The sequence below is a fragment of the Aethalodelphis obliquidens genome, unplaced genomic scaffold (assembly GCF_003676395.1).
Source record: "Aethalodelphis obliquidens isolate GAN/ISIS:26980383/991018 unplaced genomic scaffold, ASM367639v1 scaffold40, whole genome shotgun sequence".
In the NCBI taxonomy this organism is placed as follows: domain Eukaryota; kingdom Metazoa; phylum Chordata; class Mammalia; order Artiodactyla; family Delphinidae; genus Aethalodelphis; species Aethalodelphis obliquidens.
The window spans coordinates 8123741-8142939 of record NW_020837984.1 but is presented as its reverse complement, the minus strand read 5'-3'; the positions used below and the strand labels follow the sequence as shown (position 1 = coordinate 8142939).

General features: G+C 39.7%; 1 protein-coding gene across 1 annotated transcript in view; it reads right to left on the bottom strand.

The window, feature by feature from the left end:
* The window catches only part of EHBP1 (EH domain binding protein 1), a 362437-nt gene extending 347215 nt beyond the window's left edge, over window positions 1-15222 (bottom strand). Inside the window, exons 1-2 of the mRNA XM_027131633.1 lie at window positions 15000-15222; window positions 13757-14160 (exon numbers count right to left, since the gene is read on the bottom strand). Coding sequence (XP_026987434.1) covers window positions 13757-13860 — 104 coding nt within the window. The 5' untranslated portion in view covers window positions 13861-14160; window positions 15000-15222. The remainder of the gene's footprint in view (window positions 1-13756; window positions 14161-14999) is intronic.
* Window positions 15223-19199: the final 3977 nt, after the last annotated feature.

Here is a 19199-nt window from a genome sequence, read left to right as displayed (position 1 = left end):
GCCAAATACTCATAATCTGAACCTAGTCACAGGAAACAGTAGACAAAACCAAATTCAGCAACATCTTCAAAAGTATCAAGATCAAGAAAAACTGAAGAACTCTATCAGATCAGAGGAGAGTAAGAGATGTGACAACTAAATGTAATGTATGGACCCTGGAAATTCTTCTTTTGCTATAAATCAATGTTTATTTCCTGATTTGGTAAACCGAACCTTGGCTACGTAAGAAAATATCCTTGTTTTTAGAAAATATACATTTAAGCATTTATGGGTAAAGGGCATCATGGTTAATGTTAAGGGGGAAAAAAATGACATACAGAGAGCAAGAGAGAGTGATAAAGCATGTATGATAAAATGTTGCCACCTGGGGAATCTGGGTGGCAGGCATACGGGAATTAATTCTTTGTATTACTTTTGCAACTTTTCTATAATTCTGAAATTATTTCAAAATAAAGTTTCCTTTAAGAAAAATGTTGCAACAATATACCCCCTACCAGAACCTTAGTACCAAAGGCAGTAACAATATCAAAAAGTTATTTTATAAATATAAGTCCAAACTGGTATAAATAACATAACTGAATAAATAATGAGAAAGGTCAACTCTGCCTTACAGAAGAATTCCAAACAATAAAAGAGGAATAAGGGAAATAGAAAATCATCATTAGAACACTGTAATAAGTGCTGCAGGCAAAACCTACTAATGAATTGGAAATTAGTGATCAAAACTTTAAAGAGGGGCTTCCCTGGTGGCGCAGTGGTTGAGAGTCCGCCTGCCGATGCAGGGGACACGGGTTTGTGCCCTGGTCAGGGAAGATCCCACATGCCACGGAGCGGCTGGGCCCGTGAGCCATGGCCGCTGAGCCTGCGCGTCCGGAGCCTGTGCTCTGCAGCGGGAGAAGCCACAACAGTGAGAGGCCCGCGTACCACAAAAAAAAAAAAAAAAAAAAAAAAAAAAACTTTAAAGAGAAACAGGATATTTACATAACCTCAAAGTATCTCCCCTCTAAAATTTATTAATTCTGTGGTGATTCTAACATATATCCACAAAGTTTTTAATACCTCTCCTCCCAGGAACTGGAACTTAATTCTCCACCCCATGTGTATATTGGACTTAGTGACTGGTTGCTAGTAAATAGAGTATGGAAAGGGATAGTAACTTAACAGTGGAGGAATCTGGCAGACTCCACCTTAACCAACTGATCAAGGTGAAATCAACTGTAATAAGCCATGTTGATATCATGTGCCCTCTGATATGATGTGATGAGAGCACTTCACCTCTGTGGCGTCTTCCCCAAATCCATAACCCCAGTCTAATAGAAAAACACCAAACTCAATTTGAGGAACATTCTACAAAATAAGCAGCACTCTTCAAAACCATCAAGGAAAGATTGATGAACTGTCTTAGATTGGAGAAGACTAAGGAGATGTGACAACTAAATGCAACATGGTATCCCGGTTTATACCCTCAAACAGAAAAGGGATATTAATGGAAAACTGGTGAAATCCAAATAAGTCTGTACTTTGGCCTAATAGTATTGTACTTAGGTTCATCTCTTAGTTTTGATAAATGGCCATGGTAAATTTATTTACCCTAATTTCACTCAAAGGAAGCTGGGTGAAAAGAATACAAGAACTCTCTATATTATCTTTGTAACTCTTCTGTAAACCTAAAATAATTTCAATAAAAAGTTTAAAAGTAAATGAATTAACCAATTTTTAAAAGATTATTTTGTAAATTAGAGTATTCTTCAAATTAAAGTTGAACCATTAAACTCAATTTCTAAGCCCACTTATTGCATGAATAAACTCAGTTTCAATTAAGTTACTTTGCCATAGAGTATATTACTACGTGCTCTTTGCATTGAATGATTGTTGGAAGGGGATAGAGGAGAATGAAAGCTAACATGTGAAGGAAATTATTTGCATGTGGTAAACAATCTTTGGAAGCTTAAGGGAAATGATTGGAAAAGACTAGTAAAATAGAATAAAGGTAAACTTAAAAGATTAAAATTACCATACTAACAGCACCCTATAAACAAAGGGGAAATCCAGAAGGTTCCTTGTAGAAGGATAACATTGACAATAATATAGACAAAGGACCAAAAAGAGGCGAGGAAAATGTTAAAGGCTATCACAAAAGCCTATACTAGAGGTTCCCAAACTTTCTGGGTTGACAAAGCCCTAATTAGTGTGTCAGTAATTTTTTCATAGGCCAAAAGAAATACTTAACCATTCTGTTTTTTGGGGGTTTTTTTGCGATACGCGGGCCTCTCGCTGCTGTGGCCTCTCCCGTTGCGGAGCACAGGCTCCGGACGCGCAGGCTCAGCGGCCATGGCTCACGGGCCCAGCTGCTCCGCAGCATGTGGGATCTTTCCAGACCGGGGCACGAACCCGCGTCCCCTGCATCGGCAGGTGGACTCTCAACCACTGCGCCACCAGGGAAGCCCAACCATTCTGTTTAAATAGTCAGGTCCAAACAACTTTAGAAAAATGTATGTCCTAACAAGTTGTGTTGAGTACTGCTAACTTCTCAAACATTAGGTTCAGATTGGACACGACCTTCCCCTTTTCCTGTTCCATATGGATTTTCACATGGTACTTGCTTTTTGTCATAGCAACTACCAAAAACTCAGCTTTGTAAAAATATGGTATCACTGAAAGGAATATAACAATCTAATTTTGCAAATGAGCTACCTCAAGCTTGTAGTTTGTGTGGTTTCCAACAGATGTTGCTGTATTTCCCTCAACATTTTTAAGCATCCCTTGGCACACCTGTGAGTTCTCTGCGGCGCTTTCTAGGCTCCTCAGTGCACACTTTGAGAACCATGCACCTTGGCAAAAGATGACAAAGGATGACACCAAGGCATTGGCAACAGAAAAACTGGAGAGAGAATTAAGGAATCTTCAGAGGAAAAAAAATCAGCAGCTCTAGAGATGGTGCCTGGAAGTACAACAGTGCAGGTACTTGAGAAGCATCAAAACTTTTCTTTAAAAAAAAAAATTATTCTGTCTTTAGCTATCCCCAACAGTCCTTGCTTCTATGGAAGAGAGCAAACTTTTTTTTTAAATGAATAAATGAACTGGTTCAAATGTTTATATTAATTTGACAACTTTATATGTGGCATAGCTAAAGTACATTGCTCTCACTTTTAGCACACACACGCACACACATTACAAAACAGCTGAAACAAAGGAAAAAAATTCAATTCAAATTTTCAACTTAATAATTTCTGGAGTACCAATAGGACCTGTCACCTAACACTTGCCAAAGCTTTACTTTACACAGATATTTGAGGAGGACTCAAATGTGGTAGTTCTAAAACCTGGCTTGATGACCTTAAGCAATTGAGAAACTTCTAAAATGACAGATTTGCCAGCACTATTCCAGACCTACAGAATCAGGACTTTCCAAAGACGACAGCAATCACCTTATTTGCAGAGTGCCCTAGCAATTCTGAAATTAGCCAGTTTTGAGAGGAAATGGCTAAAACAGCACTGTCCAACAAAACCTTTTGTGATGATAGAAATGTTCCATATTTGCACCATCCAATATAGTAGCCCCTAGCCACATGTGGCTAGTGAGCCCTTGAAATGTGGCTAATGTGACTGAGGAACTGAATTTTTAATTTTATTTAATTTAAATTTAGATGTAAATAGCAACATGTAGTTAGTTGCTCCTGTATGGCACAGCATAGAACTTGATGATCTATGTTAAATATTCATTCTTCTAAATTTTCCAGTGCGTACCCTTGATTTAAATTAGATGATCAGAAAACTAGGTTCCTCAGCCATATTCTCTCATACAGGATTGTTATAAATGGTCAGTATAAACATTATCCTATTTAAAAGTCTGAGTCTTTTGTAGTTTGAGACATTATCCAATGTCATACATTTTTTTCATAATAAAAATCCTGCTTTAATTAAGTTCTAAGAAAAGTCTCTGCAAATGAGTTTGAATATTTTCTTTAGCCAGAAGGTATACTCGGTGAGCCAATGTGCTTCCTTTTTTGCCACAGCTGACAGTAAACTCAAAACCAACTCCAGTGTCCAGCGGTAACTCCTCTTAAGTGCCTAGTAACATGTACTCTCTGCTCCTCTAAGACTATCTCTGTTCTATTTATATCCCTAAATTAGTCAACATAGTGTTATTTTATATTCTCAAGCTGACAAACTCTTTTGGACATAGGCAGAGTATCAACTTTTAAAGTGATAAATTCTTTGCATTAAAGTCATTCTTTTTTTATCGTTAATGCAGTAATAAAGTCAATTTTTAGAAGTGGCTTTTTTTAAAAAGAAGTATTTCAATAAAAACAACACTGGGATTAATAACATCAGGAAATTTTTGTTTTGTTTTTGTTTTTTGGTGGTACGCGGGCCTCTCACTGTTGTGGCCTCTCCCATTGCAGAGCACAGGCTCCGGACGCGCAGGCTCATCGGCCATGGCTCACGGGCCCAGCTGCTCCGCGGCATGTGGGATCTTCCCTGACCAGGGCACAAACCCGTGTCCCCTGCATCGGCAGGCGGACTCTCAACCACTGCGCCACCAGGGAAGCCCAGGAAATTTTTTACTAGATCAAACTTATCAAAGAAATTCTTTAGGTGTCTATTAGCAAAGCGGCCTAAAAATATCACTGTAAGAGTGAAAAATAAGACACACATATATGGCATTCTGCAATAATTTTACTGTCCCAATTTCACAAACTCAGTTCCGCTCCTTTTAAAAAATATGCAGAATATGAACATCCCTATTGAACACTCAGTTAAAAATGCTTGTACAATTTTTCCTTTAGCACACTAGACTTTTTATGTTATGCAGTGAACTACTTCAGTGACTCTTCTGTTGATATGTTCCACAAAATTAGAACAAACACATTGATGCATCAATAGCACATTTCTACAAATGCCTAATTTTAAGTTCCCTGAGCATCTAATTACAAAACTAATATGAAACTAAACTGTCATAAGAGTAGAACATCTTCGCATAATCCCTTACAATTCATTTAAAAAATATACTACCAAAAGACATAATTTATTCCATGGGGCCATTATAAAATTCATGATAGGGAAAAGAAATCTGAAGGAAAATTGTCATAAAAAAATATATCCTAAACATCATAAATAGTCACCACAGGGGACACACACACACACACACACACACACACGAATGCTGGCAAGTTAATTCTACTTTGGAGGAACTAAGTTAGTTTCCTTATCCATATTCTTTAGCTGAAAATCACTTACTTAAAGTGGTTATTAAAAAAGAAATAAAGTTATAAAACCATATGAACCAATTTTGCTCCAGAAGCAAAAAGAGGTAGTTCCTTTCCCCAAAAGCCGAAGTACTGTCAAAACTTAGTTCATTTCAGCACAGCACTTCTGCTATCAGGCTCCTTGGTCTACTTCCACCTCTCGGGTCACTCCAGCCTTCTGCGCTAGTTCATCTTTCTCAAACACTCTTAAATGTTCAGGTTATATTTTCAGTCTTCTTCTCAGTCACTCTACTCCTTTTCTCTAGATAGTTCTTTTCACCATGTAATGCTTAAATAATCAGATAAAGACAATGGGCAATATTTACTGAGTGCTTACTATATGTCAGGCACTGTTCTAACCACTTTACATGTATTGTCTCATTTAATCATCAAAACAACTCTATGCTGGAAGCACTGTTATTACCCTCACCATTTTACAGATGAGGTACTAACAGATTAAGTACTAGATTAGTACCAGACTCTAGATTCTACAAACACTAGCTGTAACTCCAATGATTTAGAGCAGAGGTTAACTTTTTCTTAAAGGGCCAGATAATAAATAGTTCAAACTGCAGCCATCCAGTCTATGTAACAACTACTCATTTAGCATGGGTAAGACGCCATTTAGTATGACGGCAGCCATAGACAATATGTAAACCAATGGACATGGTCGTATTCCAATAAAATTTTATTTACAAAAGAGGCCGCTTGGATCAGGCCAAAGTTGTCAATGATCTACAGGCATACTGAGCCTGGTGTCAAGGCAACTGTGATGTAAGCACTGCAATATCCAATTATGTCTTTATGGCATAAAGACGCTCCACTATTTTCCTTAACTCATCACAACTGAATTTTGTATAACTGAACTTCACATAGACTAAATATTTAAAATATAGATAAAATACTCTACATAACAATTCAAGTTTAAAAAAAAATTCAGTCCAAGAAACACAAAAATAAAGTAACAACTCAATTTATTCTCTACTAAAATTACATCTACCTCTGACAATTCATCTTGTGGAAAAGAAGACTGTCCTGTTTTGTTTCAAAGAATAAGGTGTTTAACATTCACATAACTTGTAACAGAAAGTTTTGCAAAGTAAAACTTTTTGCCCCACCTCTCCTCTCATTCATTAAGATTTCAGCACCTGACTCCCTGTCTTAACCATTTCTCCTCCAATTATTCTCAGCAATTCCAAGAGCCACATAGATAACTTGTCCCATAGCCTCTAAATTCCCTGACTGCCCTCTTCACTTCCAAAAATCTTTTCCTCCATTTCATCTCAACCACCAACCACCATGGTCATACCCTAACAGCTACAGTCTAAAGAGAAATGAGAGACCCCAGAGGTACAAAAGATGACCCATTTAAATATAGGAGAAAATTCTACTTAAATTTATTTATTTAAAAAAATGAGAAATTAAGGTACACCCATATTTAACATATAAAGCATATTAATTTAAAATATATTTAAAAATATATTGAAGATATGTGCTTGTTTTTTTTTTTAACTAATAAGCAAAGGAGACCACCACCTATATCTTGTCATAACTGTTAACCACATCCTCCAAAATCAAACATCTCATTCTGACTCTTACCTCCCAATTTTCTAGCTCATTCAGTCTGGTATCCCAATCCCAACAACTATTTAATCTCTTTAAGATCTCAAAATCTTTATCCTCTTCACTCTTCCATCGACCATCCTAACTTTCATGTCCTTATTTTCCTCCTTTTCTATCCTATACTCCATGGTTCATCACTATAACCACTCCCATGCATTCACTCCCAATTTCCTTGCCCTTCTTTTCCTCACTTACACATTCCTGACATAAACCCATCCCTGGTTAAATCCAACTCTGCCTATTCCATGCCTGCACCCAAGCACTGAACATAACATAGCTGAATTAAAATATGCAAACATGCTGGGTGCGTTCACTTTATATCTATGACCACAATGTTAAGAAGGTCCTCAGCACTAACAATCCTACATTTCCCTACTCAATTCATTCTCATTTTGACGATTTCATACTTCCTCTCTTGTCAATTCTTCAATAACTTTCTGTCACCTCCCTCTTGGATGATGACTTCTTAATATTATTTCCCTGAGAAAACAGAAGCCAACAGAAGAGAAAGTACACATCCTTCCCCACCAAATCTACCAACCTAAATGCTTCCCTACCCATGTACTCTGCTTCCCTCCTTGTAACAATGAATTGTCCCTGCCTCTATTTAAGTTCAAACTTTCCATTTATGTGCTGGATCCTGTTCCCTTTCTCTCATTCAAGGACCTTTCTCCTGAAGTTACTTCCTCTCCCAGCGCATCTTCAGTTTTTCCTGCTTTACCAACCATTTCCATCAACATTAAAACGTGCTGCAATATCTTCCATGCAAAAGCTATACCTTACCTCTTGTCCCTCTTCACCTACTACCTAATTCTCCAGTTTGTAGCAAAATTTTCTAAGATAATTACCTATACTGACTGTATCCACTTCCTTTCCTCTAACCCAATCTAATTATGCTTTCATCCCCACAATTCCACCGAAACCATTCCTCAATGTCACCAACTCTTTCCAACTTGCCAAATCTAGTGGTCATCTTGCTCAACCTCTCAAAAGTATTTGACACAGCTAAACACTCCTTTCCTGATACATTTTGCACTTGCTTCCTTGGAAAGCACACATTCCTGATTTTCCTCTTACCTCACTACTGATTGTTTTCAGTCTCCTTTGCTGGCTCTTCCTCTTCCTCCCCACCTCTATATGTTGAAGTGTCCCAAGGCTCAATCCTCAGTCCTCTTAATCTCTATGACACCACAGAAAACTTCCTATAGGCCTGTAGTTATAAATTCTATCTATACACTGCAAGACTCTAGCCTCTTCTTTCCCCTGAGCTCGAGACTCTTCAAATTAACTGCTTAATTAAGACCTCCAGCTGGATGTCTTCTTTTCTTAAAGAAAGCAAAGCCAATTCTTGATTTCTCCTTCACGCCAAACCTTTTCCTCCCTGGTGTTCCCCATCACTGTAATTAGTATTACATTTCACTGGTTGCTCAGGCCAAAACCCTGCAGTCATTATTGATCCATCTCTCACTTTACATCATATCTAATCCATCATTAAGTCCTGTCAACTACATCTTCAAAAAATGTATTTCTAGTTACATGGGTTTATACATTTGTCAAAACTTATTGCATTATACACTTAAAATGGATGCATTTTATTGTATGTAAAAGTGTAAGTTATACCTCAATAAAGTGTAGTAGGAGCATGTGTGTGTGTTACCTACATACATCCAATTATTTCTCACCACCTCCACCATTACACTGCTTTGCTACTTGGACTACTGCAATAGCATCCTAGCTTCCATTTTTACTCAGGACAGTTCATATTCCACAAAGTACCCAGAATAAGCTTTTTAAAATGTAAATTATATTACTTCCCTGCTCAAACCTCTACCACGGCTTCCTATCACATTTAAAATCCAAAAGCCTTACCATGATCTCAAGACCATATGTGATCTAACCCCTACCTACCTCTCAAACTTAACTGTTATCACTTTAGCTTGTTCTACTGTGTTGCAGACACACCAGCCTTCTAGATACTCCTAAAACACACCAAGCTTGTTTTCAATTATTATTTTTTTAATGTATTTCAAAAGTAGGTTTTTCACATCAAGGTGGATGTTCCTTTAGCTCACTCCATTAGAGCAACAGAGAAATGCTTGCTTAAGCCACCCAAAGAAGTGGATCTGGATGAGTACTTATTAATGTAATTTGGCCTTCGTAAACTCAAGTTAATACTTACAGTGCATGTAGCATTCTAACATCCAACTGGAAAACTAACTTGGGATCAGTTACAGAGGGCCTGGAACATCAGATTAAGGAGTTCATATTTTATCTAACAGGTCAGCGTCACACACTTAAGCACTGGGAAGAGCTAGTTTTTCACTTTTCAAATCCTGAGGTCACAAGGTTTGCAAAGAGTTGTGGAATAATGGAGAAAATGAGGGGTTACTTTCAGGGATATAAACACCTTTACGTACCTCTAGAATTTTGAACCGTGTGATTGTATTACCTATTTAAAACTATATTTAAGAAAAAGGAACTCTTACATGACAGAAAAACCAGAAACCAATATATTTATGCCTTTGGGGGAGAAGTTTACAGTACTTTAAATACTTTTTGAATGCCATAACTAAGACTTATATAGAAGAAATATAAAAACAGATAAAATATGTTCATATATGTAGAAGATATATAGACATACACAGAAAATATACATGCTCATAATGGTTCTCATCATGTAAGGGAGCTCCTATCAGAATTGAGCTCTGCCACAATGATACCACAACGTGCTAACTTTCAAGTAGTTTCCTCAAACACCCGAATAGCCATTGAGAGCTCGTACAAGTGAAGACTTCTCTAAAATCTAAAGGGCTGCAGGTGATAAAAAGGGCTGCAGGTGATAAAAAGTACAGGATAAGAGACAAAGTAAGAGAGCAAAGACAGCACAGTCTCATTCTCTCAAACTCATCTCCAGCGGCCAGTCTCACCACTTGCCAAGAGCTACATCAGTTAAGATTAATAATTAAATGACTTGGGGACAACAATAAGAGAAGAGGAATATGAACACTTATCATCTCCAAATTTGCTAGAGCCTCTACCTGGTTATCAAGGAGTGATGAGGAATAGGACTTCATAGTATAGTTTCCTTCTCTCAGATGAATAAAAGTCTTTCTGGTTTTTGTTCCTGACCTAACTTCTAGAGACACTACGCCAAGAAAGAATCATGAATTAGACCCTGTTGAACTAAGGAAACACACCACCTTGGGCAAATGCAAAATACTGTAAGACAGCAACAAAGAAAAGTGTGAGAAAGCAGAAACTCCAAACCCTCTAATGTATAGAATCCATCCTTTGATCAAGGTAAAATGCTGTGAGTTTGCTCATGGCCTACATCTAAAAAAAGACGGCCTCCTGAAACTCTTACCTTCATCCTGTTATCTGTCATGTCCAGGTTCATAACCTATGGCCATGACAAGAGAACATGGGAAACATTTCTCCTCTCCTTAATCACAGAAATAATGTGTTCTCCCTTGGAAAACATATCCTGATTCCCATTAACCTCTTCCATCAACAACCTCTTCCATTCCATGCCTTTCTTGAATCTATTGAGTTTCATCTTCATTCCCTTGAGTTTCAAATTCATGCAGAAATCAGTATACTTTACCCTGGAGTCATGAATGGGCACTTGGTAAGGTTGAAAACATTATTTTAAAATACTGCTTCTTAAACATTAATGCGCATAGTATGTATCTCATTAAAAAGCAGATTCTGATTCAGTAAGCCTAGGGCAGGGCCTGAGGGACAGCAGTTCTAACAGGCTTTTGCAAACTCTCTTGCTTCGCAGAAAACACTTGAAGTAGCAAGATTCTAAAAGGCAATGGCACCTATATACACAGTTTACCTACAAAGGCACAATCCCAATGCAATGCTAACTGTCCTTTCTTTTTGTAGTTTATTCCTTCTTCTCTGATTTATACTAGATCTATTTTCTTATCCTCTCAACACCTACAATTTATCTTCAATTCCTCTTTCCCTTTATTCAGTTGGCATCTCTAAATTTCCTTCCTCTCCTTTTATTTTTCCATACCACCAACACAATACCTAAAATGTAAAAGTAGCTGATAAAATATGTTCTTACAAGGTGTCCAAGTCTGTTTTTATTCTTATGTCCTTTAAATAGATTCTAATTCAGCACACATATCCAATAATTTAAGAATTGTTGCAAGCATCAACATGAGGAATGAAAAAAAAAAGGATGTAAGTATAGAAATTGGGCCTAATCTGTATTTATCACAAGGACCCTATGCAAAGTAAGGCAAAAGGAATACTAACTAAAAATCATAACAACAAATTTGTATGTAATGAAAAGATTTTAAAGCTTTATTTAAGGATCCACCTATAAATAAAATTCCAGGACATCAAACAAATATATTATTCTTTGGGCACTGTCACCTCGTTAGCTTTAAACTATATTTTTAAATGAGAGGGGAAAAATGCAAAATATTTAGAACTACATGTCTAAAAATTCTAGAATATCCAAATGTTTCTTGTGTTAAGGCCAGACCTTATCATAAAGATCTAATTTAACAGGTGTACCATAATGTCCAACCCTAAAAATAATTAAGCCATCTATTCACCTATAATCAAGTTAAATTTTCATCCTTGCTTTCACCTTGAGACACATTAACAATAACTTACACACTTTTTAAGGAAAAATAAAATCCAGAGATGACGCAAACTGTGAGGAAGAAACTCATGTTGTGAATAAAGGATCACCTGACATGTTCTATTTCCCTTAAGAAAAGAGATTCAAATTTAACCGTCTTAAAGTTGATGCCCCCCGCATACTGCCAAGTTAAGAAGTACTTGTAATCAGGATTTTCCTCATGTATTCCCTAGTTTAGTTAGTAGTACACCCAGTCCTCCAAGCCAGAAACGGGTATCAACCTAGACCTACCCTCTTCCTCATCCCCACCCTTTCCAGACCCCTACTGAAATGACCACCAAGTACTATCCATTTTGTGTCCTAAGTGTCCCTCTGCTCTATTCTCTCCATTTCCTCTGCCACTGCCTTAGTCTAAGCCTTTTCTCTCACCTTATCTATTACAATAGCTACCATACCATCCCTGCCTCCAGTTACCTTTTCCACTGATCCTTACTCCACACTGTCATCCAAGTGATTTTCCAAAATATAAACCTAATGTCTCTTCTGCTCAAAACCTTTTCCTATCTCTCCATCACCCACAGAATAAAGTCCATGCCATGTATAACAGCACTTTACTTTTTATTATTTGAATCCTGCCTGCCTCTAAAACATCATAGCCCACTGCACTCCTCCCATCCTGCACTTTAAGCCCCATCATTATCCAACTACAATGCTTGAACTTCCAGCATGCCACATGCCTCCATGCTTTTACACAGGCTGTTGCTTCAGTCTAGAATATCCTTCATTTCTTCCCCTTTAGCTTCCTGGCCAATTACTATGAATCTTTCAAAACTCAACTCAGCTCCAAGAAAGCCATCCCACACCCTACCCTACCCTTAAAGAGTTGATTATTCCCTTGTCTGCCAACTTTGTAAGTAATGATGACATTTTATTGGGCATTTACTATGTGCCTGACATTGTTCCAAGTATTTTACATGTATTAACTCATTTAATCTTCACAATAACCCTTCCTATGAATTGGTACCATTATTACCTTTGTCGATATGAAAACTATCTCAGAGGAGTAAATAACCTGTCCCCAAGGATATCCAACTGTTAAGTGATAGAGACAGATAAAGATCCCTACATCATATTTATATTATTGCACCTATCACAGAGAATTTATTTACATGACTGTCATCACCCTGGACTGTGAACTCCTTGAGGGTGGGGATTATGTCATATTCAACTCTAAAGCCACAGAGCCTACTATAAAGTAGGTAATCAGTACACGCATTTCTTGAATTGCACATAAAGCAACATTCCTAACAAGTTCAAGAGAAAAGCATTCGGAAACTAGTTTCCAAATAAATATTCAAATATGCTTTAAGAGTTCTAGAGTAGAGGAAGCTATTTTTCCGTTTAATAAAAAGGATGTTAAAAAGAGAGATTAACACAGACATGAGATTACAGTCCATGTGGACAAGGAAATGGACTTACTTTTGCAGTAATACTGCTTAATCACTGCAATAAATCAAAACCCAAAGTACCATTTGCTTAAGATTAACTTTTTTCCTCTGACTAAATAAGAATTCTTCTTGCTTATCATTCAGGGCAGTGAAAAGAAAGCCCTAAATTTACTTTGCTCAAGTGGAAAGAAGCAAATCATAGACCAGCACTACTAATTGCTTCCTTAAGTCTGGCCAAGAAATGTACCCCATTAGGCAATTAAAATAAAACACAGTTGCCTGACTAAGCACAGAACAAAAGAATTTCTAAGGTTGTATGGACTGGCACTCTATTATGCAAATAATGAAAAGTTATTTTAAGCAAAAAAAATAAAGATCAAGAACAAATTAAAACAGATTATCACCACCCCACAAGAACAGATTTCCGTATTAAAACTCTACTGAAACATAGACATATGTTACATCAAAACATATGCATATATGTTTACAATATTTCAATAGCCATTCTTCATGCCTCCTTAAAGTTATAAAAATCAAAGTTATTCTAAGACTAATGATGAAAGACCTCAAGACCAAATCTACTGTACTTAGTGTGCTCTCATAGTTACAGTCCTCTGAGCCATACTGAAGTGCAGTAATTAAAACCCACAGGGTCGGTACCAGCAGCAACAGTGCACACCACATTACTTGTTAGAGTAATCTGCACCCCGCCCAGCTTCTACACACTTGTGCACTACAGAAAGGTAAATCTGCTGTCAGAAGCAGCAGAGTTTAGGCCACAGTGAGTTTAGGCCACAGCACAGCAAACTCTACACCCAGGCACTTCTTACCATTTCTTGGTACATTCAACCATCAGCTCCTGGTAGGAGGCCACAAACTGGAACTTGGATGCGTGTTTTCCCACACGCTGTAGTCTCTTCCAAACTGAAGCCATGATGATCAGTCAAAACAGTGGAGCAGTTCTGGTTTAGCAACACAGCAGCTTTAACAAAGCAGAGGGTCCAAAGCAAAGGAGCTTTGCATGTATGTCTGTACTTTAAAAAACTCAACTACAACTTGAAATGATGTTTGGGGTCCATAAGTCTTCTCCCTGTTTCACAGGGTAAATCACATCTTAGATGACTGGCCCAGTCAAGAACAGTATGACACACATCACAGGATGAGTGAGAGGAGGTTCCCTCATGGAGACATCACCATTCCACCTCGTGGGTTATATGATGTGTATTCTGGAGGACTGAAAAGCAAAACAAAGAGAAAAAATACGAGGAGAGAAGCATGAGAAGTGACTAACCACCCATGTTAGATAACACTGCAACAGACAAGCCCAGTTCTCCGCATGTTTTTCAAACAATGAAACAAAACACCAACCTCAAAAGCCAGTAACATCAAGGATGCAAGACACCAAGGAAGAAATTACAATTCACACCAAAGACGTGGAGCAACACATCAGGTAATCAGCAGCAACAACGATCGAGAGGCGAAAGTCGGGGCCCTACCTCCCTCTCCTAGCATCACAGAAGGGCGAGCAGAGCGGGAAAGTCTAGGGATGCTGTTTAATGTCCACCGCCAGTCAGAGAAAGAAGTGGAGTATTTTAAAATAAACTTTGTTTTTCAGCCGATAGTGAATAGCTCTGAGTCCTAGAATATGTGCGTGAAACAAATTAAGGAGCGGGGAAGAACGCTGCTGTTGAGTCGGAGGGGGAAATGGATGGGGAAAAAGGAGTGGAGGGAAATCTCAAGGCAGAGAGAGGGCAGTGTCCCGGCTCCAGGCCACTTGGGCTCTCCTCCACCTTTGCTGCCAACCGGAGGGAAATGGAAACTCCTGCCTGGGCGTGAAGCAATGACCAGCGAGGCAAGTGCACGGTGCGGGGTGCAGTGCCTCCCTCCCCCATCCTCAGGGAATAGTCCGCCGAAGCCTCCTCTCCTCCCGCACAGAGCCCAGACCCCTGCCCCCCAGCTGAGGCAGGCGGTGGCTCGCCAGCGGTCCCTGTCACCCAGGCGATGCCAGAAGACCCCAGCCCGGTCCCAGAGCCCCGGTCCCACCGCACGTCCACTCCCGCCCCCTCCTCACACCTCTAATCCCGCTGTCGGGCTGAGTCTGGCCCGGTTCCCTCCTCAGCGCCGCTCCTCCGTCGCCGCCGCAGCAGCAGTCGCCGCCGCCGCCACCGAGTCCTCCATCCCCGCCGGAGCCACATGGAACAGCCGAGCCAGCCGCGGCGCTCCCGGGAGCCGGGGTCTGCAGCCCCTCAGGCGGACGGCGCGCCTCACGCCCGCCCCCTCCCGGACGGAGTCGCCCCGCGACCGTCCCCCACCCTACAAAACCCTGCCAGAGCCGCCGCTCAGCGCCCAGCACCCCCTCCCCCGCCTTTCTCCTCCGCCACCACCATCATTACCTCCCCCGCCGTACCTCTCACACTAACCCTACCCACGGCCGCTCAACCTCCGTCCGCCCCGCCGCCATTGGCCGGGCCCCGCGCTTTCCCCGCCCACCTCGGCGGCAGGGCCTTTAAGGGGCGGGGACGCCTCATTGGCCGACCCGGGTGCCCATCACAGGGCTCCACGCCCCCCTCCCCCGCAAGTTCTGGAGGTGTTTTTTCCCCCAGCCGGAACGCGGTGTACAGTATACCCTTCTTTAAAAAAAAAAAAAAAAAAAAAAAAAACACTGGAACCCTCTAAGGACAATCCCGCCCATTCCTCTGATTGGCTTCGAGAGGGAAGCGATAGGTGGGAGGAGTAAGGAGTGTTTATAGTGATCTGAAAGGTGGTTGCTGAAGGTGGATGTCGGTCAAAGGCGTGCCGGGTGCTGGGCGGGGTTTCTGTCTGGAGTCTGAGAGCAGAGCCCGCGACTGGCTTCGCTGCAGCTGTGGGCTGTGCGGCTACTGGGGTTTTCTCTCCTTTTCTCTCCTGTCCCCACCCTAGGAGCTGGGTGTGCCCTCTCCGCCACTAGCCGCTAGGGTGTTTGCGAGCACAGTCTTGGTTTCACCTCCTGGGGTTTTTCCTCTGACAAACTGTGAAGTAATGACCCGGCCAGCCCCCGCCTAACATTTAGTCAACTGGTCCTCAGTGAACCAGATTCAGTAAGCTGAGCTAGGCACAAAATGTTCACGGTGCAATTTCTTCTTGTTCTGATTCTTAAACAGTTCTATGAATCTTATTCTTCTGGTAGGAATTGTAGATGAACTTGGGAGTGGTTGGTATGTAAGAAGGGTAGTTAGAGGCAAAGGAGAGGATGAAATAACCTAAGGAGAGTGTGAGGGCACGGGCACTTAACCTTGTTAAAAGAACCAAGGACCCTTTTGAGAACGATAATGAAAGGCATAGATACTTTCCCAAGGAGAAATATGTCCTATCATAAGACACAAAAGTTCGCTTTCAGTTTTAGGTGGTTCACAGACCTCTGGCGCAGAGAAAGAGGACTAAGAATGAAATTGGGGGGTGGGGGGGAGGGAGGGCGAGGAATCTCAACATTTGAGGAAGAAGCAAAGTGGGAAAGAGACTGAGGAGGGAATGGTCAGAGAAGTAGGAGCACCCTACAAGCCATGGGCAAATTGAAAAAAGAAGGAAGCTAACATATGAAAAGAAAACAAGCAAGATGAATCCTGGAAACAATTAAGGCTCATTCTTAATCTTACTAAGGACAGAGAGCAGGGTGCATGGACAAAATAGCTTGAAAGGTGTTAGGGTCTAGGGAAGGATTCTTTGAAGGACAGGAAGAAGGGCAGTGACCGTGAGAGTCGAGCTCATCTGTAGACATAGGGAGGCAAGAGAAAGGAGAGAGAGATTGAAGAATCAGGATAGATGGGAAGACACAGAAGGCTTGAATCCAGTATCGAATTCTATTTCCATTTTCAATAAAGAAAGTGATATAATACAAGAACACAATGTACATTTAACAGAAAAGGGCATAGATATCACTTATTTTGCTATACTCTCAATTTTAAAATATTAAAGATAACCATAATAATTATATTGATTCTTATTTTGTGTACATCTTGCAGTTCTCTGGTGTCCTTCCTGAGTGGTTTACTAAGTCACTATAACCTACAACTATTATTATGATCATAATTGGCTTTAAGTGTATGGGTTTTGTTGTGTTCTTTTTGTTTGTTTTTTTTTTTTTTGCGGTACGTGGGCCCCTCACTGTTGTGGCCTCTCCCGTTGCAGAGCACAGGCTCCGGACGTGCAGGCTCAGCGGCCATGGCTCACAGGCCCAGCCGCTCCACGGCATGTGGGATCTTCCCGGACCGGGGCACGAACCCGCGTCCCATGCATCGGCAGGCGGACTCTCAACCACTGCGCCACCAGGGAAGCCCATGGGTTTTTTTAAATGGCTAATTTATAGAAATGGTCATAAACTATTTTAATCTATGTTGCCCTTCAGGAACAACCCACATGATAATCAGGAGGGTTTTGCATCCTATTTAATATTATTGTTCTTCAAACTTTCTCATGTGGTTATCCTGGCTTCTTTTAATACTCTTTCCCTTCCTAAAAAGAAGAAGAAGGAGAAGGAGGAGTGTGTAGGACCCTAGGGAATCTTTCTCAAGTTGTGGAAAATTTCGAGAACAACAGTTTCTTATAAGACAGATTTTCTTTTGAGGGGAAGTATTTCTCTTGGATGTAAACTCTTCTTTTTCATCCTAGCTGCAAAGGTAGCCAGGAAGAGACCAAGTTTAGAAATGAAGGAATTAAAAGCAGACCTTGACATTGTTGCCAAGCTCAAGTTCACAGGCTCCTGGAGGCCCCACAGAGCAGCTACTTCTTCCCTTATAATTTTTTTTCTTTAATAACCTGTCTGCTAACTAAATTTATTGGAGAATCTTAAATATATAATACTTTAAGATCTTTTTATCCACTTATTCGATACTGAATACCAACTGAGTATTGATCACATTAAATGCTATTAACAGTACATAAAAGGTATAGTCCCTGTTCGCAAACAGTTTTCAGAAACAGATGTTCAGCATGCATGCAAGAAAGTAAAACAAATTACTTCACCTCTCTGAGTCCCAGCTTCTTATTCTGTCAAACAAATAATCATGCTTACCTTTCTGGGATGTTGAGGAGATGGAAGATATGTACGTAAAGTGCCTGACACATAGTAAACAGTCAATAAATGGTAATTAATAATGTATACCATTGTGTTTGGTAGCAAACAGAGTCAAAAATAATAAGTAATAAACAGTAAAAAAAAAAATAGTCCTTCAAGAATAACATGGGCAATACTTAGTTGCTACCAAACATCACTACCTCAAGGAATAATGAATCTCAAAAGAAACTGCTTTTAACATTATTCATCTCCCATTAACTCAGTGATTACCAAGAGTGGAACACCAATAACTTACGTAGACTCATAATTTTATAATAATTACTAAGAATTCATTTATCCCCAATTCCCATGACCACCTTCCATGCCATATATAATCTGAGATCTTTTGACATTCTAGAAGATAACTTTTTCTTAAGGTTCCCATTTCCCCTACCTACCAGTAAGTACATCCCACTGACCCTCCCCCTTCCAAAGGGGAATTTCCCACTGTGCTTCTGCCCCTTTCTAACCTCCTGTTTACTCAGGTCTTGATTTATTATCTCCTTCCATCCCAGGCTTAATCTGCATGTAATAGACCTGTAGATGCAAGTTACTTTAATTGTCCTGTCCATTTTCCCCAGGTGTTGACTGCAAAATTTTATAGATATTTTACTTAACAGAAGATTCAACATTTAAAATAATTTCTATTTTGCCTTTAGGTATCATCAAGCTTACAGTGAAGATAGAATACAAAAAGTAAAAAAAAAAAAAGGAAAATGCCACCCTAAAACTTCAAATCTTCTCTGCCATGACAGTTTTGAAATGGTAGAAATTATTTTCAGTGAAGCAGCTTTGCCAGTCACTGTTTCAGAAACCCCCCAAATAGAGATTCTAGTCTATGAAGTGCACCCACAGGCTTGAATTATTATCATTCCCGATGATAAAATTCTTATCCCTGGATTTTACAGTTTTTGCAGTAAAAATTGTCAGAGGTATTATTGCAGCAACTTATCTGTGCCTTAGTCATAGTAATAAGATTTACTTGCAACAATAGCACTGCAGATTTTTGCATTGTGTTTTCCAGTTACCATAGCAGCTATACAATACACAACAATATTACTGCAATTTTTAACTGCTAATGAAATTATTTCTTTTAAACCCATAGCAAACAAACTTATTCTGACAATCCTATATAGCAATTTTTATATCCTTAGAAAAACTCACTGGAACAGGCTAATACTTCT